This window comes from Peromyscus leucopus, chromosome 8b, assembly GCF_004664715.2.
Source record: "Peromyscus leucopus breed LL Stock chromosome 8b, UCI_PerLeu_2.1, whole genome shotgun sequence".
Lineage (NCBI taxonomy): Eukaryota > Metazoa > Chordata > Mammalia > Rodentia > Cricetidae > Peromyscus > Peromyscus leucopus.
The window spans coordinates 85,111,349-85,127,147 of record NC_051086.1 but is presented as its reverse complement, the minus strand read 5'-3'; the positions used below and the strand labels follow the sequence as shown (position 1 = coordinate 85,127,147).

General features: G+C 44.3%; 1 protein-coding gene across 3 annotated transcripts in view; it reads right to left on the bottom strand.

Moving 5' to 3' along the window:
* Positions 1–1,757: 1,757 nt before the first annotated feature.
* Positions 1,758–15,799, bottom strand: part of Pitpnc1 (phosphatidylinositol transfer protein cytoplasmic 1) — a 284,159-nt gene continuing 270,117 nt past the window's right edge. For 2 of the 3 annotated variants that reach the window (XM_028865225.2, XM_028865227.2), the window contains exon 9: positions 1,758–2,695. In XM_028865225.2, coding sequence (XP_028721058.1) covers positions 2,379–2,695 — 317 coding nt within the window. In that variant the 3' untranslated portion in view covers positions 1,758–2,378. Of the gene's footprint in view, positions 2,696–7,859; positions 7,979–15,799 lie in introns of all 3 variants that reach the window. The other variant, XM_028865230.2, reaches the window with a different exon arrangement.

The window sequence follows — 15,799 nt, the reverse complement described above, 5'->3', positions numbered from 1 at the left end:
TTGACAATAGAAGCTGGTATAGAAAAGGGAAAGTGGCATGGTATTAATGGAAAACTAGGTGCCAGATGGGCTAACCACTGCACAAAATCAATTTGTTCTACATGAGAACCACTGAGCCCACCCCAGCCCCATTTCAGCTTGCAAACGGCGAGCAGATACACATATTATCTCTGTATCTCTTCTGAAAGTGGAATTTTGCTTGTTAAAGCCAGGCATTCTCATTGAGTACAGCTGCATGGAGAGGGAACCATTGAGAAGTCCAAAGGGTTCGAGAAAAGATTAAGATTTCCCACAAGTGAGATTCATGCTTCCAGACCATGCAAAGAAGGGTACCCTACTACGGCGCTGTCACCTTAAGGGAAAGAGGCGCTGCTGCACAAAGGTATTTGCAATTGCTTTTCTCCCAGTACTGGGCACGGTGTCCATCTACGGATAAAGAAATGATCTAGACACAGGAAGCACTTTGGTGCTCGGCTCAAGGGGCCAGCACCTGTGCCTTGGGAAAGGGCACGGACCCGAGAGACACTGCAGAGGGTGGAGCACTCAAGAGAGGGTGCAGGCAGGGTCCACTGGCTGGGAGGTGTCAGGGAAGGAGAATACGCTCCTTGGTCTGTTTTGTTTCCTTTGGGATCTGTTTTGGGGGTCATTTCCTTTCCTGAGGTTGGAGGTCACAGTCAGGAAGGATAGCTAGGACAGGGGCCCTGGAGCTCCCCAGCTACCTTGTTCATTGGTGACATTCTGCTTGCCTTCTTTGTGGCTTTAAAGGCAGTGAGGTGCAACGGTGACAGATTTCTTTCTGCCACTTTGATGAATGACCTTGCTAGCTGTTGGCCTGGACTCTGACGTACATTTCTATGTCTTTCAACAATGAGAATAAGACAAAGGGGCCATTTATGACCATGCCTCTGTACAAACAGGAGTCAGTCGGTGAGTCCACTAAAGAGACAAGGTCACCCGCTTGGCTCTATTTCCTGGGTTCCCGAGACAGTGACAATTGCACTGTTTCCTTCCTGCAGTGTTGGGGACTGAGCCCAGGGCCTCCTGCATGCTAGGCAAGAACTCTACCATGGAGCTACACCCCAGTATTTGGATTGTAAGGAAGGAGTAAGAGAATGATAGTATTTTCCAAAACCTGGTGATCGGCAGCCCCTTCCAGGGACGTCTGGGTGTTACTAAGAATAAACTGAGTGGGGAAGATTCTCTTTTGCAAGGTTCAGACACCAGACATTTTGACAGAGGTTAATCCCAGGTAACTTAGTCCACCCTGAGCTTCCTCAAGTGGGACACTGTGAATGAATTCTATTTAGTTCATTGATATTTCTGAGAATCGTAATGGATGATGGCAGCTCACAGGTCAAGCTTTGTTGGTACCTGAAGAGAGGATATTTGTTTCACCTGGGGCTCTTGTTTCCAGAACACTCCACATTGTATCAGCTATGGTCACAGTCATCTAGGCAAGTCTAAAGATTTGAGAGGCCACCAGGGTACAAAAGGGGAAATTACTAAGAGATGGGAACAGAGGGATCTTTATTCAATTCTGTGAAAAGGTATAAAGAAGTCATCGTTAATTGCACTTGGAGCCTCTAGAAGTTGGTCATTAAAATTTTCAAAAATTTAAGGAGTTGATTAGGCTCCAAATCCTGAGTCAGACTAATCAAAACAGGAATATTGATAATAACTGGAATTCAAGTATTGGTGGTCAGCAGTCCATAATTTAACAATTAGGCATGTGACACCTGAGAATATTCTTTTTTTTCTTTATGTTGTTGTTGTTGAGAATTTCAGGTTTGATAGGAGGAAATTGATTTCATTATTTTACCACATCTTACAAAAAAACCCAAAAAACCAAAATCCCGGCTTCATGTTTTTCCTTCTATTGACCTGTTTATCACTGAAGCCCATATCAAACCAAGGCCCCCAAGGCAAGGCTTCCTTCCTGGCCCACATATAAAACTATAGATGGTTCTGTGGGTTTTTTGTTGGATTGTTTTTGAGACAGGGTCTCATATAATCCAGGCTGGCCTCAAACTCTATATAACTGAGGTTGACCCTAAACTTCTGATCCTCTTGTCTAGCTAACCATGCCAGGGATCGAACCTACGGCTTCATGCTGCTAAGTTCTGTCCTCAGCCCCTCCTGGTTTTTTTGTTTTTTTTTCCCTAGTCTTACATCTCATATTCACTATGATGCTGTGTGGCACACACAGGGATTCTTGCTATCAGTGAAATTATTTAACCACATGCACACTCTGAGATCAAAGAACACATCTGAGTGACTGAGTGACGAGGCAGTCTTTTCCTCTATCAGAGGACTCCTTTAAAAAAAAAAAAAAAAGCCTCAACTGAAAATATAAAACCCAATGGGATGTTCACATGAAGTTACTCTGATTTGGGCCGATATGGCTTTTCAGAAGAGTGGACACCAGGTAAATTCAGGGTGGTTTTTTTCTCGGGATCCGGAAGTGTGAGGGTCTCCGGAGCAGATTTTTTCCGGGGCCGGTCTTTGGGAATGGACAGAAATTCTGGCGCATCTGTGGAGAGAGGGGTGGACGGGGCGCTGGATGGGGCGCTGCGCACAGAGGAAGGCAGCAGAGCGATGCTGGAGATGGAAATGGCGGGTGGGAAAACGCCGATTTTCTTGTTGGTGGCTTCCTGAGTGGCTCGTTCGAATTCTCGTACTTCATCCATTGTCATGTCTTCAAGGGAAAAGGGAGAGAATAACAAACAGTTAACATTCAGACGTGCAAATGGGGTCATTGCTAAGTCTGGGGACCCCTACCCCTCACGAACCCAAATTGTCTTTGAAATACTAAACCCTCAATTTTTTTTTCCTGTCTCTGTTACTTGAGACACGTCTCTGAAAACAATATTTTTTGTTTTGGACATCAAGCCAACATTTTCCAAAGGACTCTTCAATCGGTATTTAGAAATTAATTACTGAAATACATTTTCTGTATCTATTTGCTGTGTGACCGTGGATGTGTGTGTGGTGGGGTGCATGAGTGGAGGTTGGAGGACGATTTTCAGGAGTCAGTTCTTCCGACATTGGGTCCTGAGCTCATCGGACTGAACTCAGGTTGTCCAGGCTTGGCAGCCGTAACTACCTTTACTCAGTGAACCATCTCATCAGCCCAATTAGTACACTGCAGAAATGTGTGCGTGTGTGTGTGTGTGTGTGTGTGTGTGTGTGTGTGTGTGTGTGTGTACATGAGCACACACGCACCTCTGGGCACACAAGCCAGAAGAGAGCATCATTACTTTTGCCTATTCCCTTGAGGCAGGGTCTTTCCCAGAAGCTGAGGCTCACATCTTCTGTCCCCCATCATCCTATTTCTACCCCCCACCCGCTGAGCTAGAGCCTCAGGCTTTGTGGAGCGCCTGGATTATTACCTGGATGCTGGGATCCGAATTCCAGTCCTCACTCTCACTCACTCACTCATTACAAGAACTCCTAATTGCTGAGCCGTCTCTCCAGCTACTTTGATTAGTATTTTAAGTATTCTGAATTAGGATTTAACGAGGGAGTGCAGAACCAGATCCAGTAAACGTGTGCAAGGTGTGTGTGGCCATTGTGGGTACATGGGGCTTTTATTAGACTGGGTCACATCCTCCATACAAAGGTCATTAAAGCAATCAGTGGCCTTGACAACATTACTCTCAAGTTCAGACCCTCTCAGCATTTTATCCTCAGAACATACTTTTTTGTACCCCAAAGGCCACAGGGTTGTTATTGCTATTCAGCAATAAAGGCTGATAATTACTCCCCAAAAAGGAAAATAAGATCACCCAAGGCAGTTTGAAAGAAAGAAGAAAGAGAATGAAAAGAGGGAATTATTTAAAGATCGAGGCTTTATTTAAAGGGGAAAAAGAACATCGTTGGGTATTCAGCAGGTAAGTCAACAACGCCTGTGCACTAGGCATCAGGTTTTCAAACACATGCTTGAAAGTTTTACTGAGAGGGACTGGAGAGACGGCTCAGCAATTAAGAGCACATACTGCTCTTCCAGAGGACCAGAGTTCAATTCCCAGCACTGACACTGGATGGCTCACAACCGCCTGTACCTAGTATTGGGGGAGGGCATGTGGCAGTCAGAGGACAACTTTTGGAAGTTGGTTCTTGCCTTCTACCCTGTGGGTCCCAGGGATCACACTCAGGTCACTGGGCAGGTAGCAAGTACCTTTACTCACTGGGACATTTTGTGGGCCCTTGTTATTGTTATTATGAATTGCTGTCAGTCTGGCTATTCCTGGAATCCTTTGGTGCTTTTCACTTACTGGGAGCAGAGAAAAGGGGTACCTGGGAATATCAAAAACAAGCCTGGAGTGAAGGCCTTGCCTTGGAGCAGAGTGGGGCCCATAAGCTCTCTTTATCTACTTTGGCTCACATAGGTCCATGTTTCATTCTTCCTGCCCCCCAGGGGTTCAGACTTCCTGAAACACACACCTCAACAGCACTTAGAGACATCAAAACAACAAAACCTTTTTCTTTTTTAGTGTTTAGAGACAGGGTTCCTCTATATAGTCCCAGTGGTCCTAGAACTGGCGGTGTAGACCAGGCTGGCTTCAAATTTAGAGATGGCCTGCCTCTGCCTTCCAAGTACTGGGATTAAAGGCCTGTGCCACCATGCCTGGCTCAAAAAACATTTTCCATGAAATGAAATCTGTAACCATTTCCTTATGAAATTATTAAAATTTTCTGAAAGGGAAATGTTTTCACAAAGGTTAAAAATTTACAACTGTGTTGACATAATGCAAAAATTATATTATTTTAAGACAAATTATACCTATAAACTTACCACTTTTAAATGAATAAATGAGATTAAGTTCTTTAAAAGCAGCGTTTGCTTGGAAATGAAATTGGGACTTTACAAAAAATTTCAGTGAACCAGGATATATCTTTACTCTTATAAATGGATAGCAATTTTGAAAAATTGCTTGGTTAACAAGTGGCCGAAAACAGTGTGATAGTGGATATGTCCAGCAGGGGGCAGAAACTACACAGAGTACAGAATTTTTTTTTTTTTTTTTTTTTTTTTTTTTTTTTTAAACTCAGAATATCTTCCTTGGAGGCTTTGAAACCTTTCAATTGTCTATGAGCCTTTTTTTTTTTTTTTTTTTTTTTTTTTTTTTTTTTTTTTTTTTTTAAATTGCTGTGTCCATGGATGCTAATTTTGCTTACTTCCAACTTAACTTTTCCATGTTCAGGGTGAAAATTTAAATTTCCTTTTAGCAGCCAGGAAGGTTATTGTTTTTCGATTTTAGATGGGCCCGTGGGCACTCTGCCAACTGAGCTACATCCCTAGCCCTCATGTGGTTTTATTACTATTTATAAATTAAAAAAAAAACTTTTATTTTTAAACTTTAGGGTGTGTGTGTGTGTGTGTGTGTGTGTGTGTGTGTGTGCATGTGAAGGTCCAAGGGCAACTTTGTGGAGTCGTTTCTCTTTCCACAGTTACATGGGTTCTGGCAATCCAACTCAGATCACTAGGCTTGTATGGCAAGGGCCTTTCCCTGCTGAGCCACCTCGCTGGCCCGTCCATGCAGTCTTATCTGTGTGCACACAGCTTCTCACTGTAACCATCTTTTCATTATGATCGAAAATTAAGATTGTGAAAAATAGATGATCCCCGATTTCACGAGATTCCAAAGACGACCATTATGCTGAAATCGTGGCAACAATGGGCGGTTTGTAGAGAATATGTGGGATTTTCAGGAAGACAGGGTCATTCTGGATTACCATCTTTCCCTGCACAGTAAACTGGCTTAATGCTAAGAAGGATGAAATAAAACAGAAAGAAGACATGCAAAGGCCTTAAGCTGTAAGCTCCCCCCACCCCCATCCTGAGAGAGCATCTCACATTATAGCACAGGCTGGCCTCCAACTCAAGGCAATCCTCCTGCCTCAGCTCTCAGCCACCATGCCTGGCTTACACCCTGGAAATAGCTGTCCTCAGTGACCTTCAAGCATTCCCTGTCCCTCCCTCCCCTGTAGCTTTCTTTGTCTGGTCCTGTTTACAGCGAGCAACTCTCAGAGCCGTTGACGGGCACTGTGTTTGACATTCCTAAGAGAAAAGGTAATCAAAAGTAATGGAAAATGCAGGGACAGTTCCCTTAAAGAACATCCCTATCTTTAGAACAGGAAAAGAGGAGTGGTGGGAGGCATCTGATCAAAATCGGAGCAAACCTTCAGCAAGTCTTGCTCTAACATTCTCCTGTGAGACCCAATCAGAGCATGCAGTAGGGGGAAGGCAGAGCTGGGGCGCTCTCAGGCTCACGGGCGGTCACATGCATCCAGTGCCGTGCACTAGCCTGGCAAGGCACAGTCAAAAGACATGCTTTAAACATTTCCAAAATGTTACCGAAGGTCTTCGTCATTCTAAAGCCTCTGTCACAACATCCACCTCTGTCACAACAGCCACCTCTCAAGTTCTGTAATTATATTCTCATTTCTTTTTTTAAAAAGATTTGCCACTTATTTATTTATTTATTTAGTTTGTGTGTGTGTGTGTGTGTGTGTGTGTGTGTGTCTGCTGAGGACAGAAGAGGGCATTGATACTCTGGACCCGGAGGTACAGGCAGTTGTGAACCACTAGACTTGGGTGCTAGGAACTGAACCAGGGTCCTCTTCGAGAGCAGCAAATGCTCTGAGATGTCTCTCTAGAGCAGTGGTTCTCAACCTTCCTGATGCTGTGACCCTTTAATACAGTTCCTCCTGTTGTAGTGATCCCAACCATAAAATTATTTTTGTTTCTACTTCATAACTATAGTGTTGATACTGTTATGAATCATAATGTAAATATCTGTATTTTTTTTTTTTTTGATGATCTTAGGCAGCCCTGTGAAAGGGTTGTTCAACTCTCAAAGGGGTTGTGACCCACAGGTTGAGAAACATTGCTCTAGCTACTACATTCTCATTTCTTAAAAAACAAAAGTGCCAGCCATGTAATAACTACGTTCTTGATTGTTAATGCATCTCATATATGTTATCTCAGGGCCTGGGCATGGCAGACACAGAACTCAAGATGTTCTCAGAGATCACAGCTCAGGCGGAGACCCATGATTTAGTGATTAATCCTTTGTCATCTATACCTCCTCTTCATCAGCTTGACTGACTGAGAGATGACTATATTTAAATTCTGGTATATACCATGTAGTCAGCTCTCAGTAACCCATGGCTGTCAATAACTTAGGGCTCTCGAAGGCCTTTGTTAAGTCCCAGACCAGATGTGCAATACAACATTCCTAAATCCTGGCTCATCACCCCTCCACCTTGTGGCGTGTGTGTGTGTGTGTGTGTGTGTGTGTGTGTGTGTGTGTGTGTGTATGTGTGTGTGTGTGTGTGTGTGTGCATGGACTGCAGTTTAGTCTTGAGATCAGCCTAGATTAAAAGGAACTGATTGAGGAAAGCAGCCTGAAAGAGTTGTAGAAAGCCTTCTGAAATCTAAGTAGCCTAAAGCGGCGATGATCGAAGCCCTCCGTGGAATACGAGTGTTACTTATGCCTGCGAGAGTTTGGCATTTGGTCTACTTTACAGCTGACACGCCCTGTCACGCCTATGCTGTTTTATGATTGGTGCAGGTCATCTCACAGGCTCCACCAAATGTTTCCACTCTCTGTGTCCTGGGTTTTTTATCACCGGGTTAGCCATGAAGTTAAGCCACTTGAAAGAATGGAAATATCTGGAAGACCCAGGTGACTGACACAGCCCACTCAAAGACTCAGGGCATCTTCATCCACAGTCTCTGGGCAAGGCTGTGTTTTCACAGGCGGCTCAGGACCCAGCACTTTGAGGGTCTGACAGGTGGGTTTCCCTGTCTGTTTCACACAGGGTGGGCAACTCTCTTTGAATAGTCTACATACACTGGTCTGCGCATGGCCCTCTATGTCATCCACAGTGGAGGAGTGCTGATTGCAAACTTTTATGTTGGTTTGTTCATGCATGTTTTTCTCGTATTCCCGAACATCATCCATTGTCATATCTGAAAGAAGTCAAGACGTGGGCAACTTCCGTTATTAAATACAAACTTTAGTCGGGGCACTTTAGGGGAAGACAGTAGCTCAGCGGTAGCCAAAGAGGTTTAAAAAAAAAAAAAAAAAGCACGTGACTAACTAACTTTATGGGGTAAATCATAAAGTTAGATAAACCAGCCAAAGAAGGGAGTGAGGGCGAGGGGGTTAGAGTGGGGATCATTGAGGGGTGGCTCTTGGAAGGTGAGCTGGGTCTGTGAAAGTGTTAGCCAGTGGGCTGTGCATAGCCTGAGATCTCCTAAAGCTTCGTTAGAAGATCCCTTTCAGGGACAGAGGGGCCAGGTGTCTTTGGTTCAATACTTACCTTCGGACAGAACTTGCCAGAGAGATCTAGGGCATTTTTAAGTTAGTGCATTTGACAGCCCAGGGTGCTTTCATTGCTATGGTAGGAGACACGCTGTGGAGGGCAGACCCCGGGCACTCACCGGCGAGTGTGAGATTCGGTACAATTCTCACACAGATGTGTTTTTGCATAGGATAGGAGGGGCCAGAGAGTGCGGGTCGTCGAGTCTAGTCTAACAGCTTGGAAATGGCTGACACTATTCCACCCACATTGATCTATAAATACAATTGCACACAACACCATGTTTGGCTAGAGTCTACAATTTTTCAGTAGTTCAGGATAATGAGCTCTTAATCCATAATGGTTTTCAGCAGGAGACAGTTTTGTGATGGTTTTTGGTTGTGACCATGGTGGGAAGGTGTCCTATTGGCCTCTTTCTAGTGAGGGGGAAGCCAGAGATGCTGTGGAACATTCCATATGCCATGATCCCCAATTCCCAACAAAGATTGCATTCCAAATGTCAATAGTGACCAGGTTGAAAAATCCTATCTTATTTTTGCAATATTGGCACTTGGGAGGCTGAGGCAGGAGATTTGTGGCTTTAAGGCTAGCTTGAGCTATGTGAGACCTTGTCTCAAAACAAACAAAAACAAAAGAGCAAAAAAAAAAAAAAAAAAAAAAAAAACAAAAAGAGAAGACCAAGAAATCTCCTCTTTTAGCAAGTTAAATGCATAGAATTGGTATTGGTCTCACTTTAAACATTCTCTTTGTCCTCCTCCCACCCTACTCTCTTCAATTCCACAGTAGTTTCATTTATCAGCTATTTCCCCAGTCCGGGAACTCGTGTTTTACTTTGTGCCTCTTCACCAACCAAGGAAGTATGTGGGGAAAAGAAAGAAGAAATTGCATCATCTACCGCCCCATCACTGATTGGTGTAGTGGGGGATTTACAGTGTGCATTCCCAGCTGGAGTTTTTCCTTACGTATTTTCTGGATCATGTGGCCTGATGTCTTTTTATATCAATCTGAGTGTCATGTGAGTTCTCTTTGCTTCCAAAGGGCAGACCTGCCAGAGCTCATGATTTAATTCAGTGTGGTCTGGGGCCGAGGTGGAGCACGACTCAAAATCTAGGCCTGGGCTATTTGGTTGAATTGATGGTGTCCCCCTCCACCCCGCCCAGGAATCATCCATCAGAAATGCTGTCCACAAGCAATGGAAGTACTGAAAAGGCTAAGCGGCAGGCTGGTCAAGCACAAACATGCTCTTCTTTTAGAAGACAGGTTATTGGCAAGCAATAAAAGAATGCTGCTTTAGGGTGCACACAGAGGGGTCTTAATCAATAATAACACATTCCACAAGACCGAACCCCACAATTTCAATGACTGATTTTCAGTATTTCTTAAACACAAACACACCTGGAAACGAATACAATGAGGTCCCATTCAATTACGAGTTAAAAATTGAAAGCAGTTTGTTTTTTGTTTTTTTTTGTGCAGACGTCGTTAGCCACTTAATTGGGAAAACGAAACTCGGAGAAGGCAAGAGTTTACTGTTTCACTCTACTGAGTCTCCACAAAAGTCATTCTTGACCTGCAATTTGCTCACTGTGAAGGGAAGGACTTAACACAGCTCTGGACTTTCAGAGTTGTTTTATGGGTGTAAGAAAGGATTTAGCATAAAGATGATCAGTGTCTTGTTCATAGTAAAAAGTTGAAAATTCAAGGGATTGATGGTGCTCTCCATGACAGAAAGAAAAAAACCAAATCAAATCAATACGAGGTAGAAGAATACTTAATCCTAGTAGGAAAAGTCTTTATATATTTAAAAACACGGAAAGCATGTCTCTCCCTCCCTCCTCCCTCCTCCCTCCCTCCCTCCTTCCCTCCCTCCCTCCCTCCCCTCTCTCCTCCTCCTCCCCCTCTCTCCCCTCTTCTCCTTTCCCCTCTCCCTTTCTTTGGTTTCTTGAGACAGGGTTTCTCTGTGTAGCCCTGGCTGTCCTGGAACTCACTCTGTAGACCAGGCTGGCCTTCAGCATAGAGATCCTCCTGCCTCTGCCTCCCGAATGCCAGGATTAAAGGCGTGCACCACAGCCACCAGGCCTGAAATCATCTATTTCTAATTTCTCTCCCTCTCTCTCTCTTTCCCACCTTCCCCCGTCTCTGAGACAGGGTTTCATGTAGCCCAGGCATCAAACTCTTTCTGTACCCTGATTCTTCTTCCTCCACCTCCCAAGTGCTGGGTGATGCTGGGGCTTCACGCTAGGTAACTACTACCAACATCTTGAAATGGCTCCACATACCACAAATGCATATGAACATGAGGTAAACATGTCAGTCCTCTTCAGTAATTTATGGAAATGCTAATGTTTGGGTTATCTGGTTAAATGTACTGTGCTGTTTATGCAATGGATATTACTTCAAAATCTATATGCAAATCAATTTTTTAGAAAATTCAATTGCCTATGCCCAATGACAGAATACACTTCCAAAGACAATTCATCCTTGTCACTGATTGATTTTTCAACGATATGAGTAACTTCTAGCAATTTAGTTCAGAGATTTTGCCAGAAGCAAATCCTTTCTGAGGTTATCAGCCAAACTTTTTTTTTTTTTTTTTTTTTTTTTTTTGGTTTTTCGAGACAGGGTTTCTCTGTGTAGCTTTGCGCCTTTCCTGGAACTCACTTGGTAGCCCAGGCTGGCCTCGAACTCACAAAGATCCGCCTGCCTCTGCCTCCCGAGTGCTGGGACTAAAGGCGTGCGCCACCACCACCCGGCAATCAGCCAAACTTTTAAAAGTTTTTTCAAACATCTATTTATTTGTGTGTGTGTGTGTGTGTGTGTGTTCAGAGGACAACTTGTAGGAGTCTGGTTTCTCCTTCTACCACGTGCTCCTGGGGATTGAACTCAGGTCGTTAGAGGCAAACACCTTTACCACTGAGCCATCTTGCTGGCTCTCAGATAAATTCTAAATGCAAGAAGGCCTATGCCAATCATTTTTCAAATGAACTGGTAGGTGTTGACTTCTTTTTCTTTTTTTGTTTTTGAGACAGGGTTTCTCTGTGTAACAGCTCTGGCGGTCCTGGAACTCACTCTGTAGACCAGGCTGGCCTCGAACTCACAGAGATCCACCTGCCTCTGCCTCCTGAGTGCTGGGATTAAAGGCATGCTTGTTGTTGTTTTTAGGTAGGGCCTAATGCATTTTTCTACAAGCATGTTTGTGTGCATGCCTGTGAAGATCAGAAGAAGTCTTTGGATCCCAGAAGTTCCTAGTGTTTGGAAACTGCCTGACATGGGTGCTACGAACTAAACTCCAGGAGCGGCAAATGCTCTTAACTGCCCAACTATTTCTCTGAATAAAATGTTTTAGAACTATTATTTATTAATTCAGTTATTCAAGTATTGCCAGGGTTATGTTACATAAAAATATGAATCCACTGGGGGGCAGGAGGAGGGATGAAAGGGGGATCTGTGGTTGGTACATAAAATGAATAAAATTTTTTTTAAATAAAAAAAAAATGAATCCAAGGTGAGACAGATCAGCAGGTAAAGTTGTTTGCCACCAAGCCTGATGATCAGAGTTCAAATCCCAGGACCTACATGGTGAAAGGAGGAAACTAACTTCTGAAGTTGCTTCTGACCTTCACACACGCTTCCTACTGTGTACAAATCCCAAGTACTGAATTATAGAAGAAAAGCGTTTAGTTCCTTAGAGCTTCTTTGGCCAGTCCTCTGACCTCAGAGATAGCCATGGTAAGAAATTGATGGATGCTTATTCCAGGAAGTTGTTAGCACACACACACCTACACAGTCTAACCACACTGACAAGTGGCTCTGGTTTACTTGGCCTGTATTATCTTTCCATTTCCAGGCTCTAAGGCCCAAACAGAGAGGATCGTTTTCTTCTGAGGCAAAATTGAAGTCAAAACAAGGATTTGGGTCTTGCAAGATCTACGTATGAATTGGACTAGACACCTTTCTGGTTTCAGCAACATGGTGGCCACCCATCTGCAAGATTCGTTTAAATTCTCTTTGTTATTATTGTTTTTTAAGATGGGGGTCTCATTACGTATGCTAGGCTAACCTAGAACTCACTATGTAGCCCAGGCTAGCCTGCAACTCATGATCCTGTCAGCCTCCTGAGTTGCAGGGATTATAGACATTAGGCCTAGCAGGCACTTAAAAAAAAAAAAAAAAAACAACCAAACTCATTAGAACAATTATGACCTAACACTTGATTACCCCCCCCCCCCAACACATGCTTTTTACAAAAAGCTTAAATGCTTCTGCTTTCTTTGTATTGAAATCAGCCAATCCTGAAGACTCGGTACATACCCTTCCTGTATAATTCACATCATTAAGATCTAGAATGGCAACTGATAGCCATGATTTTGTTCTTCTTTTTAGAATTTCACTTAATTTTATGTGGGTGGATGTTTGCAGAGGTCAGAAGAGGGCCTTAGATTCCCTGGAACTGGAGTTCAGGTTGGCTGTAAAGCCCCTTGTAGGTACTAGGAACTGAACCCCAGTCCTCTGCAAGAGCAACAAGAGCAACAAGTGCTGTTAATCTCTCCAGCTTCTTTTCAGTTCTGAATGACACAGGGTTCTGCTAAGTAGCCTTTGCTGGCCTGGAAGTCCATGAGACTCTGGTCTCTGACTTGTGGTGATTCTCCTGCCTCTGCTTCCCAAGTGCTGGAGTCACAGATATTGGTGCCACTATATCTGTTTTTTTTAAGGGGTGGGGCGGTGTTGGAATGTAGGCAGGAAAATGAAAGTATGTGAAGTTATGAGTTCTCTTCCCAGGAAAATGAACATAAACACACACGTGTGCTTGGGGTCAGATTTCAGGAAACCTGGGGCCGCCAGAAGATGCTGCTGTGGTAAACTCAATTTGTGCTCATGTCTCCACCCAAGCTTGCGGCTCTCCTTGTCAGGCCTTCTCTGGGGACTCTGGCTGACTTCTAAGTCACTTCATAAGACCGTTTCATCTGCCAGCCAGAACTCAGCCTCCCACATACTTTTTTGGGGAAGAGTCAGGTTTTCAAAGACATTCGTGAGGTCCCCCTCCGTCACAGGGTCCCTGAGGCAATCTTCACTGTGTCTCTCTGAAAATACTGTCAGATTTGAGAAGCAAATCTGTGCTTTTTGTGAAGCCGGGCTGGCTATTTTTATCCACCTCCCCTCTTACCCCATCTCCTGAAATGTGTTGTGGCTCGGCTGATTAGTGTTCTAGTCATGCAGAGAGGCTCAAGGCTCACGGATAAAGACCAATCAGGGCTTTGGAAAGCAAACTCAACCCCTCCAACATGGACATGCTGATACTTTACAATGAACACGAGCAGAATAAAATCTGCTTAGGGAAATAGTTTCGTGACTTCCAAGAATGCTGGAACTCAGACAAGATGTGGAAATAAATCCTCGGGTGAGAAAAGATCACCATCATTGACAATGTCTTTTCTCCAATCATGATTAAGCACTGGAGATGGGGGGGGGGGGTGATTTGAAAGAGAGCGAGGCAGCCAGGGCTGTCCTGGATGGTGCTGAAGGATGGACAATATGTACTGCACAAACATACAGCTCAGGAGGTGAATGGCGCCCAAACCCAGCCCCAACAATATAGCACCTGCTGAGTTTGCCCAGGAGAGAGACTCTTTCCTAATACATCTGTATAAAGGTGTGTATGTGGGGGTACTTATTTTTCCTTCTAATTCTTCTAAGGCACCAGAGCTTAGCAGCTGGCCCTGAAGATGTCTATGATTCTTCGAGTCTATTCTATTTGGCATGAGTTATTTAAGCTGTCCTTGCAAGCCAGTCTGGCTTATATCACAGGCTGTGAGCCAACAGTTGAGAATCACCTGGAGGGGTACCAGAACCACAGAGGGCTAGCGGCTTCAGAATGGGCATCTCTAACAGACATGCAGAGGCTGCAGGTCCAGGGACCTCGCTTTAAGAACCAGAACTGGGGCTGGAGAGATGACTCAGTGGTTAAGAGTACCGACTGCTCTTCCAGAGGTCCTGAGTTCAATTCCCAGCAACCACATTGTGGCTCACAACCATCTGTAATGAGATCTGGCGCCCTCTTCTGGCCTGCAGGGACACATGCAAGCAGAATACTGTATACACAATAAATAAATCTTTAAAAAAAAAAAAAGAACCAGAACTGTAAGAGACTCCAGAAGAGGTTTCTTCACTTGGGACCTTGTCCATGTTTACTAATGAAGGCCTCACGGCCTGTACTAGACCAAAGGAGAAAAAGCAACCACAGGTACTCTAACTGAAGGGTTATCCTGATTTGGACTTTGCCTTGGTAATAACACACCCATCTAGCTGAAAGACCCATAGTTCCCTGCACGACCTTGAGTCAGTCAGTAAGTGGCTGAGGAGACATTCTGTGGCAGGGCCTGTTTCTATTCATTTAATTTCCTGAGAGTCTGTGTCAGGTAATGAAGGAGCCACTGTGTTCCAGGCCAGCAGCTCAGCTGGGCTGCTGAGGTCTGCAAGAGTTTACACCAAATAGATGGTGTGGTTCTCGGATCCCTTGCTGCCTGAAAAGGCTGCTTCTTGTTTTGGTTGGGACTGGGACTGTGGACACAGGGGGTGGGTGGAGGCCACTCTGGGGTGGACAGGCACCCTGATGGTCTACACCCACCAAAGCCTATGCCTTTCAACCACAACTCAGACACGAAGAGAATTTTGTGATCAATAGACTCCTTGAGCTGTTAATGTCTTCCTCTAACTCATCCTGAGTAAATAAGTAGGAATTCTTAAAGACCTTTGGACTGGGGAGCCTGTGTTTCATCTAATATATTATTCTAGCTTCAGGCTCTTGTAATAACCTGAGAATTCTAAAGGAACCTTGCATGTGGTAGGCAAGTTTCTCTCTCTCTTAATTAAATGCCCTTAAGTCATCACCTCCTGGTTGCAGGCTTAGCTGAGATGGAAAAGAATCAGGGTCCATCCTCCATATTCCTTTACCAGATACTCACTCTCATTTTGGTTGGTTGTCAATCTCTTTTCTCATTAAAAAAATTAACTTTCTTTTTTTTTTTTATTATTGTCTATGTATGCATGGTATGTGTATCCCAGGATTTGTGTAGGTAGACACCTCTGTGGACTCGGTTCCCTATGCATCTATGATATGTGTATCCCAGGATTTGTGTGGGTGGACACCTCTGTGGACTCGGTTCTCTATGCATCTATGATATGTGTATCCCGGGGTTTGTGTGGGTGGACACCTCTGTGGACTCGGTTCTCTATGCATCTATGATATGTGTATCCCGGGGTTTGTGTGGGTGTCAGTGGACACCTCTGTGGACTCGGTTCTCTATGCATCTATGATATGTGTATCCCAGGATTTGTGTGGGTGGACACCTCTGTGGACTCGGTTCTCTATGCATCTATGATATGTGTATCCCGGGGTTTGTGTGGGTGTCAGTGGACACCTCTGTGGACTCGGTTCCCTATGCATCTATGATATGTGTATCCCGGGGTT